Source organism: Oreochromis aureus, linkage group 7, assembly GCF_013358895.1.
Source record: "Oreochromis aureus strain Israel breed Guangdong linkage group 7, ZZ_aureus, whole genome shotgun sequence".
NCBI classification, from domain to species: Eukaryota; Metazoa; Chordata; class Actinopteri; order Cichliformes; family Cichlidae; genus Oreochromis; species Oreochromis aureus.
Window position 1 is genome coordinate 45052829 of NC_052948.1, and position 17026 is coordinate 45069854.

The 17026-nt window shown below is 41.1% G+C and overlaps 2 protein-coding genes, 1 non-coding gene and 1 pseudogene across 4 annotated transcripts in view; 1 reads left to right on the forward strand and 3 right to left on the reverse strand.

The window, feature by feature from the left end:
• The window catches only part of sapcd2 (suppressor APC domain containing 2), a 95586-nt gene extending 94430 nt beyond the window's left edge, over positions 1 to 1156 (reverse strand). For both annotated transcript variants that reach the window (XM_039615504.1, XM_039615503.1), the window contains exon 1: positions 124 to 1156. In XM_039615504.1, the coding sequence (XP_039471438.1) occupies positions 124 to 913 (790 nt within the window). In that variant the 5' untranslated portion in view covers positions 914 to 1156. The remainder of the gene's footprint in view (positions 1 to 123) is intronic.
• Positions 1157 to 5596: 4440 nt separating this feature from the next.
• tmem141 (transmembrane protein 141) lies at positions 5597 to 9140 on the reverse strand. The gene is made up of 5 exons (XM_031754543.2): positions 8979 to 9140; positions 8738 to 8804; positions 6837 to 6920; positions 6602 to 6712; positions 5597 to 6376 (listed from the first exon to the last, which is right to left on the reverse strand). The coding sequence occupies exons 1-5, from the start codon at positions 9030 to 9032 to the stop codon at positions 6315 to 6317; spliced, it is 378 nt and encodes a 125-aa protein (XP_031610403.1). The 5' UTR covers positions 9033 to 9140; the 3' UTR covers positions 5597 to 6314.
• A 2428-nt stretch (positions 9141 to 11568) lies between these two features.
• Positions 11569 to 16042, reverse strand: LOC116331834 (annotated as a pseudogene).
• Positions 15006 to 15078, forward strand: trnak-uuu. Its single transcript has one exon. It is a non-coding gene; the product is annotated as a tRNA-Lys (tRNA).
• Positions 16043 to 17026: the final 984 nt, after the last annotated feature.

The window sequence follows — 17026 nt, forward strand, 5'->3', positions numbered from 1 at the left end:
TGAGCTAATCTGGATCTGTTTTCAGTGAGCAGTTATTAGTTGCTGTTATAAATGATGACATAATGAGTCCTGCATGAATTCTCTGCCCCCCTCACACACTTGCACTTTTCTGGTGGCACTTACTTGGTCTCTGGAGCTGTGGAGACTCCAGTGCCAGCGACTCAATGGACCTGCCCCTGCTCTGCTGGTGCTGTGCCAGGTTGGTAACATGGCTCGTGTCGGTGCGGTAACACCCACCCTCTGGAGCGACGGGAATCCTCTCCAAACTCCGCCCGGGTCTCTCGAGGCCCGCGCTGTACCGCGCCGGTCCACACGCCGGGTACCCGGACCCTTCCTCCGGCCTGGCCCGGTTCTGCTGAGGGGGTGCCCGGTGCTGTTGGGTGTTCGTTACGTTACTCGGCCCCAGCGGGCGGACCTTGTTCTCAACCCGAGTCCCGACATTGCATTTGGACAGTGGTGCGAGTTTGTGGTGCTGCTTCGAAGCCTGCTGCGGGTGCACGGCCGCCTGGGCCTTGAAGTTGGAGCTGTTCTCCGGGTTGAGCATGGAGTACCGGAGACCGGCAACAAAGCGCTCAAAAGTGAGGCAGCCATGCGGTGGTGTGACCCTCCTGAGACAGCCCAGCACTCCGCCTGGCAGGTCCCGAGTGTCTGCGCCCTGCCAGCGACTCTCGATCTCTGAGATATGGACGTAGCCCCGGCCACCGTCATCCAAAATGTCAAAGAGGGTCCTCAGGCTGTGCAGGAAGGCTTTGGGCAAACCATCTGTTGAATACTCACTTTCTTTGGGCTGCATTTTGGCAGTTTTAAAGCCGTCTGCGGGTCCCCGAAACACCTCTTTCCTCGACCCAGCTCTGCTGTAAATCACTGAAGTCCCGTTCAGCTTGCAGCTCTGGTCAGTCGCGATCAAAGCCATGAAGGTATTGATAGTCCCCAGCTAATCAGTCAAAAACACACTACACGGGTTGCCTAACTGCATGTAAACACAAAGCTGAAGATACAGAGTGTAAAATAAATTCCCGCTTACTTACTGAGCAACAAAACATATATGTTCATTAACTTTTATCCCCCAAAACGCCCCCGCAGCATATTTTTCGGGAATAACTACCTCCGCCGCTCTGAGATCCATACTTTCCTTTTTCTGCTCAGGACCGCCCTTCAAACGGTTGTGCGCGAGCGTCCCGGGGCCAGCCATTGGCCGCGGTGTGCACGAGCTCCGCGCTCATTGGCTCTGAGCTGAGGTAGGCTCCAATTTGAGTTGTGCTTTTGTTATTACTAAAGCTGCTCAGACGTTATTCATAAAGCCTGGATATAATTACATACAGGGCGTTTTTAAATAAAAAAGACGTGCAAACTTTCACCTCACACACGTCATATCCGATACAGAACCCCCTTTGTTTAATATTAAATACCTTTAAACTTACAAGTTAAATAAAATAGGCTGTTGATATATGTTTCAATATTTCAATTTAATAATAGTCATTTAGGAATGTATCTCTTTGCATTAAATTGACTAACACATACCGACTGTGCATAAAAAAATACTTCTGTGCTCCATAAAGAAGTCTAGCAGGCAAAACTAAAGGCAAGTATTCTACAAAACAGTAGAATGTTGCTGGTTGCAGGTATTCAAGTTATCATCTCCTCTTCATTCTGGTGCCTGCATGCATGGTCTAGATATTCATTGCAGGCAGCAGTGCCAAGTATTGCAATAAAAGTATTTGCTGTCTTCCTGGTTTCTTAATTTTTGTTTTGCATATTTGTCACATTAACATGTTTTAATCATTGAATATTTTTAATATCAGACAAAGAAAGCCAGAATAAATACAAATGCTGTTTTTAAATGATGATTTAAAAGTCTTGATATGTGTCCCCTAAACCTAATAAATGGTTGTGCCGACCTTAGCAACAAGAACTGCAGTCAAGCATTTGCAATATCTGGAAACATGTCTTTACGTTGCTGTGGAGGAAATTTGCCCATACTTCTTTGCAGAACTGTAGAGTTTTGGAGAATAAACAGTCTGTTTAGGTCATGCTATAGCACGTCAATTGGATTTAAGTCCAAATTTTCACTATGCCACTACAAAACCTTTATTTTATTTATTTATTTATTGTTTTCATTCAGAGGTGGACTTGTTAGTATTTTTCAGATTATTGTCCTGTGATGACCAGTCATTCTACTTGAGAATTTTTTTTTGGTAGAGAACAGAGTTCAGGTTTTCATCAAATATGCCTTTGTTCAGGTCCTGAAGCAACAATGCAGCCCCAGACCATCACACTACCACCACCATCTTGCTTTTTTATGTTTTATGAATTGCTGTTTTAGTTTTATGCCAGATGTGACACAACACAAATCTTCCAAAAGGTTTTATTTTTTATCTCCAGTCTACAGAATATTTTCCCAAAAGGCCTCTGGATCATCAGAATGTGGGTTTGTTTTTTTGTTTTTTTTAATGTGAGACGATCCTTTGTGTTCTTGACAAACAGCCATATTCTGAATAATCTGCAAACCAGAGCGAGAGAGAGTGGAATTGGGCAATCCTACAGGGAGTTCCAGTAATACACTCAAAAGGTTATAAAGGTGTGGATAACTGTTTCAAAATCTTTCGGTGTCAAAGCTGGTTTTAATTTAGTCATGGTTCTCATTTGGTAAAAGCTTCCCATAAGAAAACTTCCAGATTTAAAAGTCAAGGAAATCTCCATTAAAAAACAACATTTTAACTACAGTTTGTCCATATCTGGATAAACAACAATGTGTGTCAGTGAGGGCTGAATAGAAAAACTTCAGCTTTTTGGTTCATTAGCTGAAGGATTTTTTTGTTTTTTTGCCATTCAGGATTTCAAATCACCCAAACAGTAAATATGTTCTTGATGGAGCGGTCACTGTTTGGGTGTGGCAGATAGATAGAAATGTGTGTCATCATCATAACAGTGATTGTCAATTTTGTGTTTCTGAAAAATGAAGCCAAAGGGGTAACATATATGATGAAAAAAAGAGGACCTAAAGCAGATCCTTGAGGGATACCACAGTTAACAGAAGCTGGGGATAAGGGTTTCCCACATGAACAGAAAAGGTCTATATTTTACAGATACGAGGAAAACCCACGTAGAACGTGAGCCTTTAGACTGACCTCAAGGTCCAAATATTTTAAAAGAATGTCATGGTTGATTGAGGTCCATCGACACTAAAATGGCACAGGAAGCATTCTCATCAGATAAAAGGTTATCATTATACACCTTTAACAGGGCAGATTCTGTCAGCATGTAAATAGGAATTGATAGTAACCTGATTTAAAGGCTGACCTTTAAATAAGGTGACAGGGTGTGCTATGCATCTTTACGACTTACTTCATCATACATCAGCTTGAATATTATGTAACATGCATTATGACAAGGTTTTCTTTCAGCAAGTTGACTCAGTCTTTATATCCAATGTTTACACAAAGTCGAAACACATCACCTTTTCTGACACTTTTCCTCCTACTTTAGCTGTGAGTCACATGGAAAGACTGTGTGCACAGATGTATGTTTATCTCTGACCTGCCCAGGCTTGAAATTTCCTTACCATTGTCATCTACACAGGGCGAACCGGTGATTTACCTGAAACATGCCGTGTTCGAAAGAATTTGTTGTAATTACCACCTAATGCTTACTTTACAGTTATTGTTCCTGTTGGGCCAGATTTTAAATCGCACGGTTTCCTTGCCTTGTGTACCAAATGCACAGTCAGGACACATAATCAATACCACCCCCTGCCCCTCCAGTGCAAGTCAATCACACACCAGTTCTTTTTCTTAACACATCAATTTCTGTGGATTGATCACCACTGCAGGCCACAGAGAAGAGCCAAATAATTAAAGAGGTTTTGATTTTTCCGCTGTGGGGCCAAAATCTTTTTTAGGACTTTTTTGCATCCCTGGCTCAATTTTTATGTAACCATTGAAAGAGAGTGAAAGAAATAGGAGAGACGGATGCACTGTCCAGCTACAGCTCAGTGCAATCGCTCACAGGGTCAGACAACTGAGCGCTCACTCCTGCCCCCTTCATCTCTTCCTCTCATGTTGTCATGCACGTGCCAGCCAAACACACAGACACACTCGAACCAACACACACTGGGCGTTGTTAATCATGCCAGTTGTTGCTAAGGGTGCCCGAAAGGCCAGTCCATAATGCTGTTTGAGGGTTGTTGGGTTTTTTTTTTTGGGGGGGGGGGGTTGTGGTCATGTACTGATCCTCTGCTTCACTGGCCAGCCAGTCCTCTCATGTAACACTCTCTCTCCTCTCATTATCTCCTGTTTGCTCTGATTCTCAAAGTCTTCCCCTTCAGCAGTATCGGTGTGCATGTGACAAAGGATTTGAGAGCTTATTCAGTACATGATGCATGATTTTTTTTGGGGAGACACACAAAGACACTTCAAAACCTTCAAATGCTGGAGGTGTTAAATCAAATCCGAATTATTGTGGGAGGAAGAGAGCGAGAGGAATTAAAAGAGTGGGGGTTGACTCAAGCTGAGCAGTAGGAAAAATAAAAGGAATATTATACTGAAGCCAAAATGTTTCATTATTCAGATTTTCATTTACTATGAGAATCTCCCATATCCGCTGTCTCTCTCAAACGTGCTTTCCACATCTCTGGTTTGAGTTTGTGTTTCCAGCTCTCAGAATAATTCTCTATATTTCGAAGGCTTAAACTTTGGATTTTTCATTCACTTAAGGTATTAAAAGTATGCTTGAAAGACTCTATTGTTTCAATGGGTTGCACTGCATGGTTCAGAATTTATGCTACTAATGCCTTATTGTGCAAATAAGTCTGGAAAAAACAGAATAGTCAGACATGTTTTCTTTCCTGCTCATGTTTGCGTCCACTAAACAATCCCATATTGATAGAATTCTTCGAAAGATTGAAAAATTATCAAAGATTATGTATTATTTTGTATCTTTTGCTGTCCTTCTTCACAGACTGTAGATTTGAGCCAGAAAAAAATTCTTCAGTTCAGAATTTAACAAAGATTAAATTAAAGTTGATCAAATCTGTCTTTCTGTTGATAACTTTGTGAATATTTATGGTCCCCAGTTTCGCGGTATCCTTGTAATCTTAAAATAATGCAGTTAAATCTCAGCAATGCAGGATTTACAGTATTTAGTTGGTTGTTATATAAATAGCTCGATAAAGTGAGTCTATTCATATTTACATTTGATTTTGTTTTGCATCTGGCATGACAATGCAAGTCTTCTTTTTGCATGAACATAGCCTAATAGCCAACAGCAGTCTTCTGCTGCTGTTGTCCATCTACAATAGCTTGAAGTACTCTGGTCATTCTCCTCTGACCTCTACTATCAACAAGGCATTTTCTCATTTTCAGACCATTCTCTGTAAACCTTAGATATGGCTGAGTGGGGAAATCCCAGCAGTTTCTGAAATATTCAGACGCTTCTGGCACCAACAACCATGCCACATTTAAAGTGACTTAAATCTCCTTTCTTCCTCACTCTGATGCGTGGATGTGTGGAATGAATGCAATGTATGAAATACATGTTTTGGTTCTGGTACTGTATATTTTAAATAGTAGCCGTATAGTTTAAATAATGAAAAACAGAATACTTTGTTATTTTACATATTATTGAAGAAAGTATTACAAGGTTATTAGCAGAATGGAGTTCAAGCAAAAGCTTTTACAGGAAAAACGCTGAATTCTTCTCAGTCTGTCCTAATGCAGACAAAAAAAGGTAACCTGAAGACTCTATTACAGCACACCTGAACCATTAGACGTCCAGGGGCTGAAAGCTAAACATTGTCAGGATTAATATGCTGTTACTGTGAGAAGGCAAGGATTTAAAAGGAAGAACTGTCCCCACATGATTTACTCTGCGTAGTTCAGGCACATGTTTAAATAAAAGGTTAGTAACTTGCTTGTCATTTACTGGTTTTTCCTACCAGAGACTCCAATAAGCAGCTCTACACCATTAGCTTTACAGTAACAAGTAGAAGCTGGTTTTGGAAGTGCACTGTTAATTCTGTTGCACGACAACCCAACACATCCAAATATTAATAACAACAACACCGGATCACAAGCTTTACATCTAATTCCTACTAAAATCCCACAACTAATTCCTGACCTCTGAGTCAGGAAAACCCAAGGTTTTTTTTTTTAATCCACACATTGAGACTGTTATGAAATTTAAGATCTCCACAACCAGAATAAATATAATACACAATCATGTGGGCCATGCAAAATGTGCAGAGCACCCCTGAGCTGTTTCTCTTTACATATTTATAATCTTTATATTGTAGATAACAAAATTTGTTTGAAACTTTTTCATTCCATCACGTCGCCATATTTTGTCTTCTGTGGTGCTGTTGGTTCCTCTTGTTGGGGTACTGAAAGATAGTAAAAAGAAAGGTAGAGATGAAGTATACGGTCTTCACTTGGTGAATCATAAGTGATTCGCACTGATAACTTTTCTGACCATAAATCTATATACCTCAATCTATATACCTCAATAGATTGACTCTTCAATCACATATCCAAGTTAACATAAAATCTTATATCCAAGTTAACACAACATTAAATTCACATTTCATACATTTCTGTACTGTGCTCACCTGAAGGTGGCGACCTGTCTGGGACTTTGCCTGTTTCTAGGAGCAACCAGAGGTCTGAGCATTTCTGTGTTTCCCAACGAGTCACTGCGTAACTGCCCACTGATGATGCCACTGAGACCACACAGGGGAGAGACAGAGGTTTCAGTGGCAGCACTGATGTAAGATCTACATTTGAGAGCTAAATAAATTTCTTTATGTATTTTTAATAGTGCAATTCAAATAATTTACTCCTGACCTATTGAAATGAGCAGGTTCCACTGAAGGGGATAAGGAAGCTTCCTCTGTAGGGCCTTCTGAATAGCAAAAAAACCTGCAACACCTGCACCAACAACACAACTCACTGTCACATCTAAAAGCAAGGAGAAACACTTGTAACTGTGCAGATTTTCTTATTGCTGTTGGGGTTTGTTTTGTTTTTTTCCAATTAAACTAATTTCTAGGTTAAACCTAAAATGACAGATGACCTGACAGCTGAGTGGGTAGGACACAGACGGGTAAATGCCATCAGCAGTGGGCACTGGATTTGATTCCCAGCTGACTGGACATTCACTGTCATTCCCACACTTTCTTTCACCATGTTTCCTGTTGGCTCTGAATAAAACTGAAAATGCCAAACAGTCAAGCTTTTGTTTGGGGGGTGGTAGGTGTGCTAGTGTCCCTTGGGAAAAAAAGGCATATATCCTCTCACTGGACACTTTATTAGTACAAGGCCTTCAAAAATGGCTTATTTCTTTGTGGCAACTTCAGCAAGTTTCTCAAAACATTCCTCAGAGATTTTGGTCCATATCAACATGATCACACACTCATGCACATCCATGATGTGAATCTCCCGTTCCGCAACATCCCAAAGGTGCTCTATTGGATTGATTTTCTTGTTCTTGAAACCAGTTCGAGATGATCTGACCTTTGTGTCAGCCATTAGAAGATGGTCACACTGTGGTCACAGAGGAACGGACATGGTCAGTTACTGAAGCAGTGAGTTACTCTAGACTTCCTATCAGCTCAAAGCATGCTGGCCATTCTCCTCCAACCTCTGACATCAACAAGGTATTTTCACCCAGAAAACTGCTGATCACGGGATATTTTGTCTTTTTCACACTATACTCTATCAATCACAGAGATGGTTGTTACGAAAAATTTCACTAGAACCGCAGCTTCACCTTTCTTCCCCACACTGATGCTCAGTTTGAACTCCAGCAGGTCGTCCTGACCATGTCTACATGCCTAAATGCACGGAGTTGCTGCCGTGTGATTGGCTGATTAGATATTTGCATTAAGAAACAGTTAAATCAGTGTACATTACAAAGTGATCAGTGAGTATATTGTTAGAGCTATGTTTAGGTATCCTTCAATGTATTTCTGTTATCATTTCTTCATTAAGAAACATTTACATTATGAACAGCTGGCATAAAAACAAAAACAGTCCAGGATGCTAAAGAGCAACATCAAAAACATAAATAGATATAATAACAACAATAGTTATTTTAACTTAACAATACAATCATTTTCTCCCTGTGCTGAGATCAGTGGATCATGTTGCTGATACCACAAACATTTACAGAATACAGCTCCCTCTTGTGGTATATTCTGTCTGCAAATCTGGTCATCTGTAATGTTTACCTACATTCATGTTGACCTTACTTCAGTAAGGTCGTTTTACTTTTACAGTTGTGTGTCATAATGTTTTTGTTATTTAGTCCGGCTCTCTGAGCTAAAACGCTATAAATTTATTGATTTGACAAAAACAAAATCTGGTAGATTTGGAAAACTAGTGCAAAGTAAATTTTCTATGAAAATCATAGATTGCTCTTTTGGGTTAAAAAAAAGAGACTGTATTGCAAAAACATTTAATAACAACAAAATTATTATATATTAACACGTTTTTCGGGGGGGGGGGTTTGTCTCGATTTTCATTAGAAATCTCAACACAATGCAGAAAAAAATGATAACAACTGAGGTTCAGAATTACACATAAAAACAGCAGCACTAAATGGTTCAAAACCAACAAGGATTTGGATGAAAGCATGAAAGCATTAAGAATGTACAAATATGAGAAAGTCAAAGATTGAACATGGACTGAAATATTTCTTATTTTAAGTATGTGACTTGGAATAAATAAGTAAATAAAGGTATTACCCAGCACAAAGGTCCCAGACCCCTTCATGAAAGCATGAGACTGACAGGCGGCGTAGCTCTCCAAACCCTGAGAGACAACAAATAAAAACAGCTCTCACCTGAGCTTGTTACACATTTCTGTTTTACCTATGGAAAAAGTGTCAATGTGAGCAGCTGCTGGTTTATTCCAAGTGTGCAGAGGGACAGTGTCCTCCAGAGTACACAGGTAATAAAAATGCATAAAAACAAACAAAAAACCCACCGGATGTTTGGCCACCAACGCGTCGTCCACTTTGGTGAGCCCCAGATTAACCATGTTGAAGCTAGAGGTAAGTTTTTTTTAATAAGAAATAACCACTTTAGCTCATTCACTAACTTCTTAGTCCATAGCTTGCTGTAGATGTACTGTTATGAAAGTTCCGTGTTTGAGAACAACAAACAGAGAAGAAGGGAAAATAGAGCAATCTGTACAAAACTGTGGCGACATCTAATGGAGGGAGAGTGGTACTGCACTCAAGGTAACTCAAGGTAGCATTTTAGAGGTCGCTTTTGCATTTTAGAGGTTGCTTTTGCATTTTAGAGGTTGCTTGCAGGAAAAAAAAAACAACAACAAGATAATACATACATGAATGAAATATATACTCACTCACTAACGCAAATATCTAATCAGCCAACCACGTGGTGGGCATGGTCAGGAAAGGCAGTTTAACAGATTTTGATTGTGGTGTGGTTGTTGGTGCCAGACTGGCTGGTCTCGGGATTTCATAAACTGTTCATCCACTGGGATTGTCCCACACAGCCATCTCTGTGGAAAGAGGAAATATGCAGTGGTTCTGTGTGAGAAAATACCTGGGTGAGGAAAAACACCCACTCTTTGAGCTGCTGATAAGAAGGCAATGGTAATTCAAATAACCACTTGTTAAAACCAAGGTATGCAGAAGAACATTTCTGAACCACATACATAACATACCGAACCTAGAAGCAGACTGCCACTCCTTTCAACTAAGAACAGTAAGCTGAGGTTACAAATCATGCAGGCTCTGAGAAAATTTAAAAAAAATAAATCTTTGCCTGGGTTTGTGAATCTTGATTTCTCCTCTGATATTTGGATGATAGGGTCAGTATTTGATGTAAACAGTGTAACTGGTGTGCTTCTGCGTTGTGTCTGATAAAAACGGTAAAAGAAAGAAAGAAAGACCTCCAAATAAATAGCTTGCCCACTCCAGCTCCTCTCCCACAGGGGAACTGTAGAAAAGGGCCGGCATTTATTATTACATTAAACATAAAATATGCATTTACACGTAACATATTTGATAAAACAAAAACAACAACATGAAATCCGACATACCTGATAAAAACGGTAAAAGAAAGAAAGAAAGACCTCCAAATAAATAGCTTGCCCACTCCAGCTCCTATGACCAAACACAAACAGTGGGGAAGAGGGTTAGCTTAACCCACCACAACTTCCAAGCTAGCAAGAATTATCTATTCATGCTAGTGTTCACGTTCCCTAGAACACATATATGGCACACACATACTACACATTTGTAACATCTAACAAAAAACAGGCTTAATAATGACAATAATTGAACTAAAATCACAATCAGAAACATCCAGGTGGCTAAATATGCATTATATGAGTGTTTTACAGTGTTGGGAAAGAAATTACACCAACCTCTCCCACAGGGGAATTGTAGAAAAGGGGAGAGGCAAAAGGGGTACACTGTATTTATATGGTTGCACCAAAGAAGAAGAAGAAAAGAATGAGGAGGGGCTCTAACTGATAATGAACATAACTACAGGCTTGGAGGTCCTAAAAGTCAGGTATAGAGGGAAGAGTTTGGGGGTTTAGAACACATTTTGTGTAATTATAACAATGTGATTTATGACCCTGTTACAACAGCATGAAAGCATGGATCCATGCCGCCTTGTATCAACGGTTCAGGCTGCTGGTGGTGTAATGATATGGGGGATATTTTCTTGGCACACTTTGGGCCCCTTAGTACAAACTGAGCATCATTTAGAATCAGAAATAGGATCAGAATACTTTATTGATCCTTAGGGGAAATTATTTTTCGTTACAGTGCTCCATTATAAACAAACATTAACAAAGACAGACAATACACTAACTAAGAATAGCACAATATATACAGGCATATATATACATAAAAGTCACTTATTAATAAATAGCTGAAAAGAACATGTGCAAAAAGGGTGTAGCTGTTGCAGTAAACAGTGTGTTAAGTGGATGAGTTGTACAGGGAGATGGCCACAGGCAGGAATGATTTCCTGTGTCGTTCAGTGGTGCTTTTCGGTAATCTCAGTCTCTCACTGAACGTGCTCCTGTGACTGACCAGCATGTCATGGAGTGGGTGGGAGGTGTTATCCAACATTGTCTTTATCTTGGACAACATCCGCCTCTCCGACACCACCTAGAGGGAGTTAGACACCACAACCTACCCGAGTATTGTTGCTGACCATGTCCAGCCTTTCATGAGCCCTCTATGACAACTGTGTGATGCTATCATGTTGATATAGACCAAACTCTCTGAGGAATGTTTCCAGCACCTTGCTTATATCTTTCATACCTTCATGTTTCCTATGCCATGAAGAATAAAATTACATTTGAAGGCAAAAAGGGGTCCAGGCCTGTCGCTAGCATGTGTGCCTAATGAAGTGGCCGCTGAACATAGATGCTGTTTAAATAAAAAGAAAAAAAAGTAAAAAATTAGTTCAACAATAAGAAAAAATATATAGCATGGGAGACAACAAACAGCCATTCTCTATTAAAAGACACATCTCCTGGATGCACTGGTACGCATCTTCAGTGATGTATCCTGGGGTCATCAGGTGTTTCGGGTCTCACAACATCATACACCCTCGCCCAGGCGACCCAGCCGGGGGTGATCAGGCCCCGACTTGCGTACCAGTAGCTACCCACGGATCAGCCCTCTTAATCCACAGCCACCTTGTGGCTTTCTCTGCCACTTCGCTCACAGCCTGGATGGCCCTCTTCTTGGCTGCCCCAGCCACGCCCAGCCGGCCTAGGACTTTGCAGAGTGATTGTCCTGCAAAGCCCCTACAACCCACTTCTATGGGCTCGTAGAAAGTCTTCCAGCCCCTTCCCCTGCACTCCTGCATTAGTTCCTGGTACTTTCCTCGTTTCCTTTCATTGGCCTCCTCGATCCGCTCTTCCCAGGGCACTGTGAGTTCCAGCATGATCAGCTGTTTTGAGGCCTCAGAAATAATAATCATGTCTGGCCGGAGGGATGTTTTTGCAGTGTGCTGTGGGAACTTTAGCTGTTTACTCAGGTCAGCCTGTAGCTGCCAATCAGAGGCTGTGTAGAGGAGGCCGGTTGTTAAATGTAGGCGCACTTGCGGTTTCTCTCCAGCCTTAATGAAAGAGATTGCCTTCCTCGGAGCATGATGGTGCTTGCTGGTGCTGATTGCTGAGGCAATCTTTTCAGCAACTACTCTGAGCACCTGGTCATGTCGCCAACAATACCGACCATCGGCCAGGGCCCTTGGGCAGCTGCTAAGGAGGTGTTCTAGGGTCCCTCTTCCAGAGCACAGGGGACAGACAGGTGTCTCGCTCTTCCCCCACAGATGGAGGTTTACTGGGCTTGGCAGAGTGTCATGTACTGCCTGCACTAGGAATCAGATCCGGTGGAAGTCTGCCTGCATGATGTTTGCCCAGGTGACCTTACGCTGCAAGGTGCTGTCCCACCTTGTCCATGCTCCCTGCCGCATAAGGCCTACAGCCCTACTTACTCGCTCCTCCTCCACACTTGCTCGGACCTGTTCCTGGAGTAGCTGGTGTCTCTCCTTTCCCTGTGCCCTGCTGACCTGGGCCTTTGGGAAGTACCCCAAGCCTGCTCCCCCTGTTGCTAAGACCCCCACCAGTGTTTTCTGCCTTAGGCATGACTCTGCCACCTCAACTGCCTTCTCGGCCTTCCACTTTCTTCCTGTCCTTACCTCAATACCTGCTGATGCCACCTTGCAGTCTTTAGAATCTCTGTACTGTAGGGCTTCTCGTGTGCGAGCCACCTTGAACTCTTCTGTGAGACCACTGAAGGGTAACTGCAAGCTGTTGCTTGCCCCATACAAGGCAGCGCTGGTGAGGCTGCGGGGAAGTCCCAGCCACTTACGAAGAAAGCCACTGATCTTCCTTTCAAGGGATTCCACAGTAGTTATTGGAACTGTATAGACAAGCAGAGGCCACAGGATTCGGGGCAGGATGGAAAAAAGCAGTACTTATATATTAGAGAGGGTCCATTTAAGATTTTTTTTTATTTTATTTTATTTTATTTTATTCTATTCTGTACAGTTGTGTACTGTATTTATTCTTATTTTATTTTATTCTAATTTTTGCTTCATAACTTTTGCACTGTCCACTTCCTGCTGTGACAAAACAAATTTCCCACGTGTGGGACTAATAAAGGTTATCTTATCTTATCTTATCTTATCTTATCTTATCTTATCTTATCTTATCTTATCTTATCTTATCTTATCTTATCTTATTTTTCCCCAGTCTGAAGACATTTAAGTGCTGTACTTACACATGAATGAGGAGATTTATGTTCTGCAGTGGTAAAGGTCCACAATTTAGAGCAACAGACAATACCAGCATTAAGTCGTGCAGTAGACAAGGAACACACACACACACACACACACACACACACACAAAAGCAAAAAATGTATTCTTATGGAAATACACTTTCCTCATTTCCATATGAATAAGGTTTTCTCCTCTTTGTTGTGCGTATGTGTAGAACCTGACCTCTGGGTAATTCAGATGTTATCTTGACCTTTTAAAAAGATGCTTCACATGGTTTATCCAGTGCTACCCAAACTTCTTTGCCTAGCAGACACATAACAAATGGCACCTAAACCACCACATGTGGGGTGCTTTCCGCACAAAATGCAGTCTATGAACTATCAAACTTTTCATTCAGGATTGTATTTATCTCCTTTGTTGGGTACCACTGGGCTTCACTGTTTTACTATTTCACTAAAATGGTCGCTAATCTATACTCAGAAATAAAAATTCTTCTTATTAGCACTACAAAAATGTCAGATAGATCAAATCTCAATAATCTGCAAGTGCCCAGACTCTCTGCTGATGTCTGTGACCGGTCTGTTGACCTTTGACACCACAGTGGCCTAAAAGATTTAAAGACCTGAGATCAGTTTCTGTCCTAGAAGAAAAAGAACAGGCAGATGGAAAGAATCCAACTGCTGAGACCCAAGAAACAACACCGAGGGTAGAGTTACCAGGAGGCCACAGCAGAGCATCCAAACATCTGTTGCTTGTTACAGAGGAGAGAAAACAAAGGGCGGAGGGCCGCTGGAGATACATGAAGCATAGACTGTAAGAAAGCATTAGCTCTCAAGGTGGTGACTGTGATGACACATATAAGGTTTGATTTATTATTCATGATACTTTCACAATAAGAGCATAATTACTGAGATTAAAAGTGAGTTAACAGGCTTAATAGATTCAGTCAGTGCCAAAGCAACGTGATGGAAGACAGCAGCTCCATTAAAAAGCGACTTCCCCTTTAACCTTCTCAGCTTCTCTGTGTTTATGCCTATAACTAATTAAGCAAATTTTCACAATAAAATGTCAAATGTAACTGAAAAGAAATACTGATCTGATGACTTATTTTCTTCCTTTCTCTCTGATTTAACCAGTGGCTCTGTTTAAGACCCGGGTCTGTTCCCTTGAAACAGAGTGATAAAACAGTTAAAGCTCTGCCTCAGACAGTTGGGGTAAAATAACACACCTGGTATGTTTTTGGTCAAATTTTGGGTTTGATACTCTTAAGTGTATTTATTTTTATTTAAAGTGGACTAGCTTTGCTTATTCACAGTTCAAAATAATCTCTTTCCCTCCATTTAAGGCAACTTGCTCCTGATTGGCTGCCCCTCTCAGGCAGCACTGAGCAATGCTTGCACACATACTGACGTCATTATTGCAAACTTGGCTACATTTTATATGCATCTCTTCAGACATCATATACATGACAGAAAATGAGCAATGGTATAACAGGTCTGCACTTTAAACTGGTTTTTGTATTTAAAGTATTAATTTTAGTGGGTTATTTACAGGACATGCGTATTTGTGTGAGTTTGGTCTAAATTAAAACAATAATAATAATGAAAAGGATATTTCACCCCAGGAGGTCTTTTGAGCTGAATGAAAAGCTATACAGCATACCTGAGGAAAAAAAAAAACCTAAATGCACTACATGCTGGTAAGATCTACATTTCAGCTACACTTGTCAGAGCCCGGATAGCTCAGTCGGTAGAGCATCAGACTTTTAATCTGAGGGTCCAGGGTTCAAGTCCCTGTTCGGGCGAAAGATTTTGACGTGGAAGAGAACAGAGCTGAAAGTTGAGGAAACAATACAGAAAGAAGTAGTAGCGAGCGGACTCTGCTGCCGTGCCTGATTTTGGTTTGTCCAAGTAACTGCAGGGTTAGCCCCGGCTCTTCTGTACTACGAGGTTAGTTGACTCCTTAGCATGATGGTAATTTATGCTGTAAATTTAACCTGCTCCGGAACAAGTTAAGATACAGATTAGAGATCAACAGGTATTAAATCACTGATTGCTAACCAATCCAGTCTCCAGAAATACCATCACCAATCCCGCAAGATCGCGCTGACAGCACGAATGGCTTACGTTTTGTTTTTGTTTTTTTGTTTTTATAAATGTGTAATGTTTCTTTGTCGCGGTAACGTTCGTATATCAATGTAATGACATAAAAAATATTATAAATCTTGTTCTGCTTCATTCTAACCTGCTGATTAGTTTGTTTTACACTCCTGGAAACACACAAAAGAAACACGTTCAACCAATCACATTCATTGGACTTTGATCTGCGACAAACTGCAGCGATGTCCACGTCTTCTCTATCAAGCTGTGGGACAGCAGCCTTTAATGTTTAAATGGATCCAGTTTAAAGTATCAGAGATCTAATGTGCTGCTGTCACCTTAGAAATAATCAACAGCGCTGGGAGCTCACTCAGTGACAAAATCATTAACTGGAATTAAGCAGATGAATTTGCATTTACAGCAGTGGGCTGGTTTCAGTCATTATGCAAATGTACTGTTTATAAGGTTTGGGGAAACCTGCAGTCAGCTGAGACTGAAGAAGTCACTTGGATGAGTGACGAAACGTTTCTCCCACCAAACGCTACGTCCAGATGAACAGATTCAACTTTTGGAGATACAGCAGTGATGGATTTTGCTGGTATATTTTTATGCTCTTTAGAGATCTTTTTAATTACCTTTGATGACATCTCTGGAGTAGGTGGCACTCATAGGGATGATTTTCTGTGGATGAAAAGTCATATGATCCATGGACCTCCCTCTTCCTTTTCTGATTTGTCAGATGCTGCCAATGCCACCCTATTTGTGTGACCATTCATCTCGATCGCAAGTGAATTCAGAAAAGGGAAAGATGTCCTGGGTACGCTGAGTGAGCTTCATAATATAGGGCCCTGGTGACTTGGTAAGTACAGGTGAGGAGCTGATGAATTAAGTGCATAGATGGAGGAAAGTTAGAGAATCAGAAAGTGCAGAGGAAGTGAGGGCAGCTATGAAGAGGAGAGAGAGAGAGCAATTGCCTTTAAGACCAGATTGTTTAACACCATGCCTGAAAAAATGAGGCATTGATGGTCAAGAAGAAGGCTGATGTGCAGCACTGTAATAACTAAAAGAGTTGTTAAAGCTCAGTTATGAAGAGAAGTGATGAGCAACATTATGGCTGGTGCCAAGAGAGGAACTGTGGTACTGCATGAGGAAGTCTGGAATGAGGGTGGTGAGACAGCGGTGAGGAGTGCAGTTGGATTGACACGCTTAGGTTTAAGATGGGGAGTTGGATTACATCACGTATTGACTTTGAGTTCATTTGTGTTTGCGATGGTGATGGACAGGCTGCCAGATGAGGTCAGGCAGGAGTCTCTGTGGACTATGATGTTCACACCTGCAAAGTTGTATGGTTTTGAGGCAGTAGTACTAACAAAACTATTTATAAAATACTAATTAATTCAAGTTAAACAGAAAAGCAGCACATTTTCAAGTATAACTCGGGTGAGAACTGGTGACTGGAGTATATGCTGATCGGGGCATGGCAAAAGTTACACATTTGTTCCACTCAATTAATGAATTATTCTAGTACTTGGAGGCATTTCTTTGTGATACCAAGGGTTCAGATATTCAAAAGACACTTTAGGAATCAGCAGACTTCTTTTTCAACTGCTCTGTTCAGGAGTCACTACAGCGGATCATCTGCCTCCATCACCT

Excerpts from the sequence above, each read along its gene's own strand:
- tmem141 (XM_031754543.2), bottom strand. The coding sequence starts at position 9,032 with ATGGTTAATCTGGGGCTCACCAAAGTGGACGACGCGTTGGTGGCCAAA. Across the intron at positions 8,805-8,978 it reads CGTTGGTGGCCAAACATCCG|GGTTTGGAGAGCTACGCCGC; the intron begins GTGGGTTTTTTG and ends GTTGTCTCTCAG. Across the intron at positions 6,713-6,836 it reads GAACCTGCTCATTTCAATAG|TGGCATCATCAGTGGGCAGT; the intron begins GTCAGGAGTAAA and ends GTGTGGTCTCAG.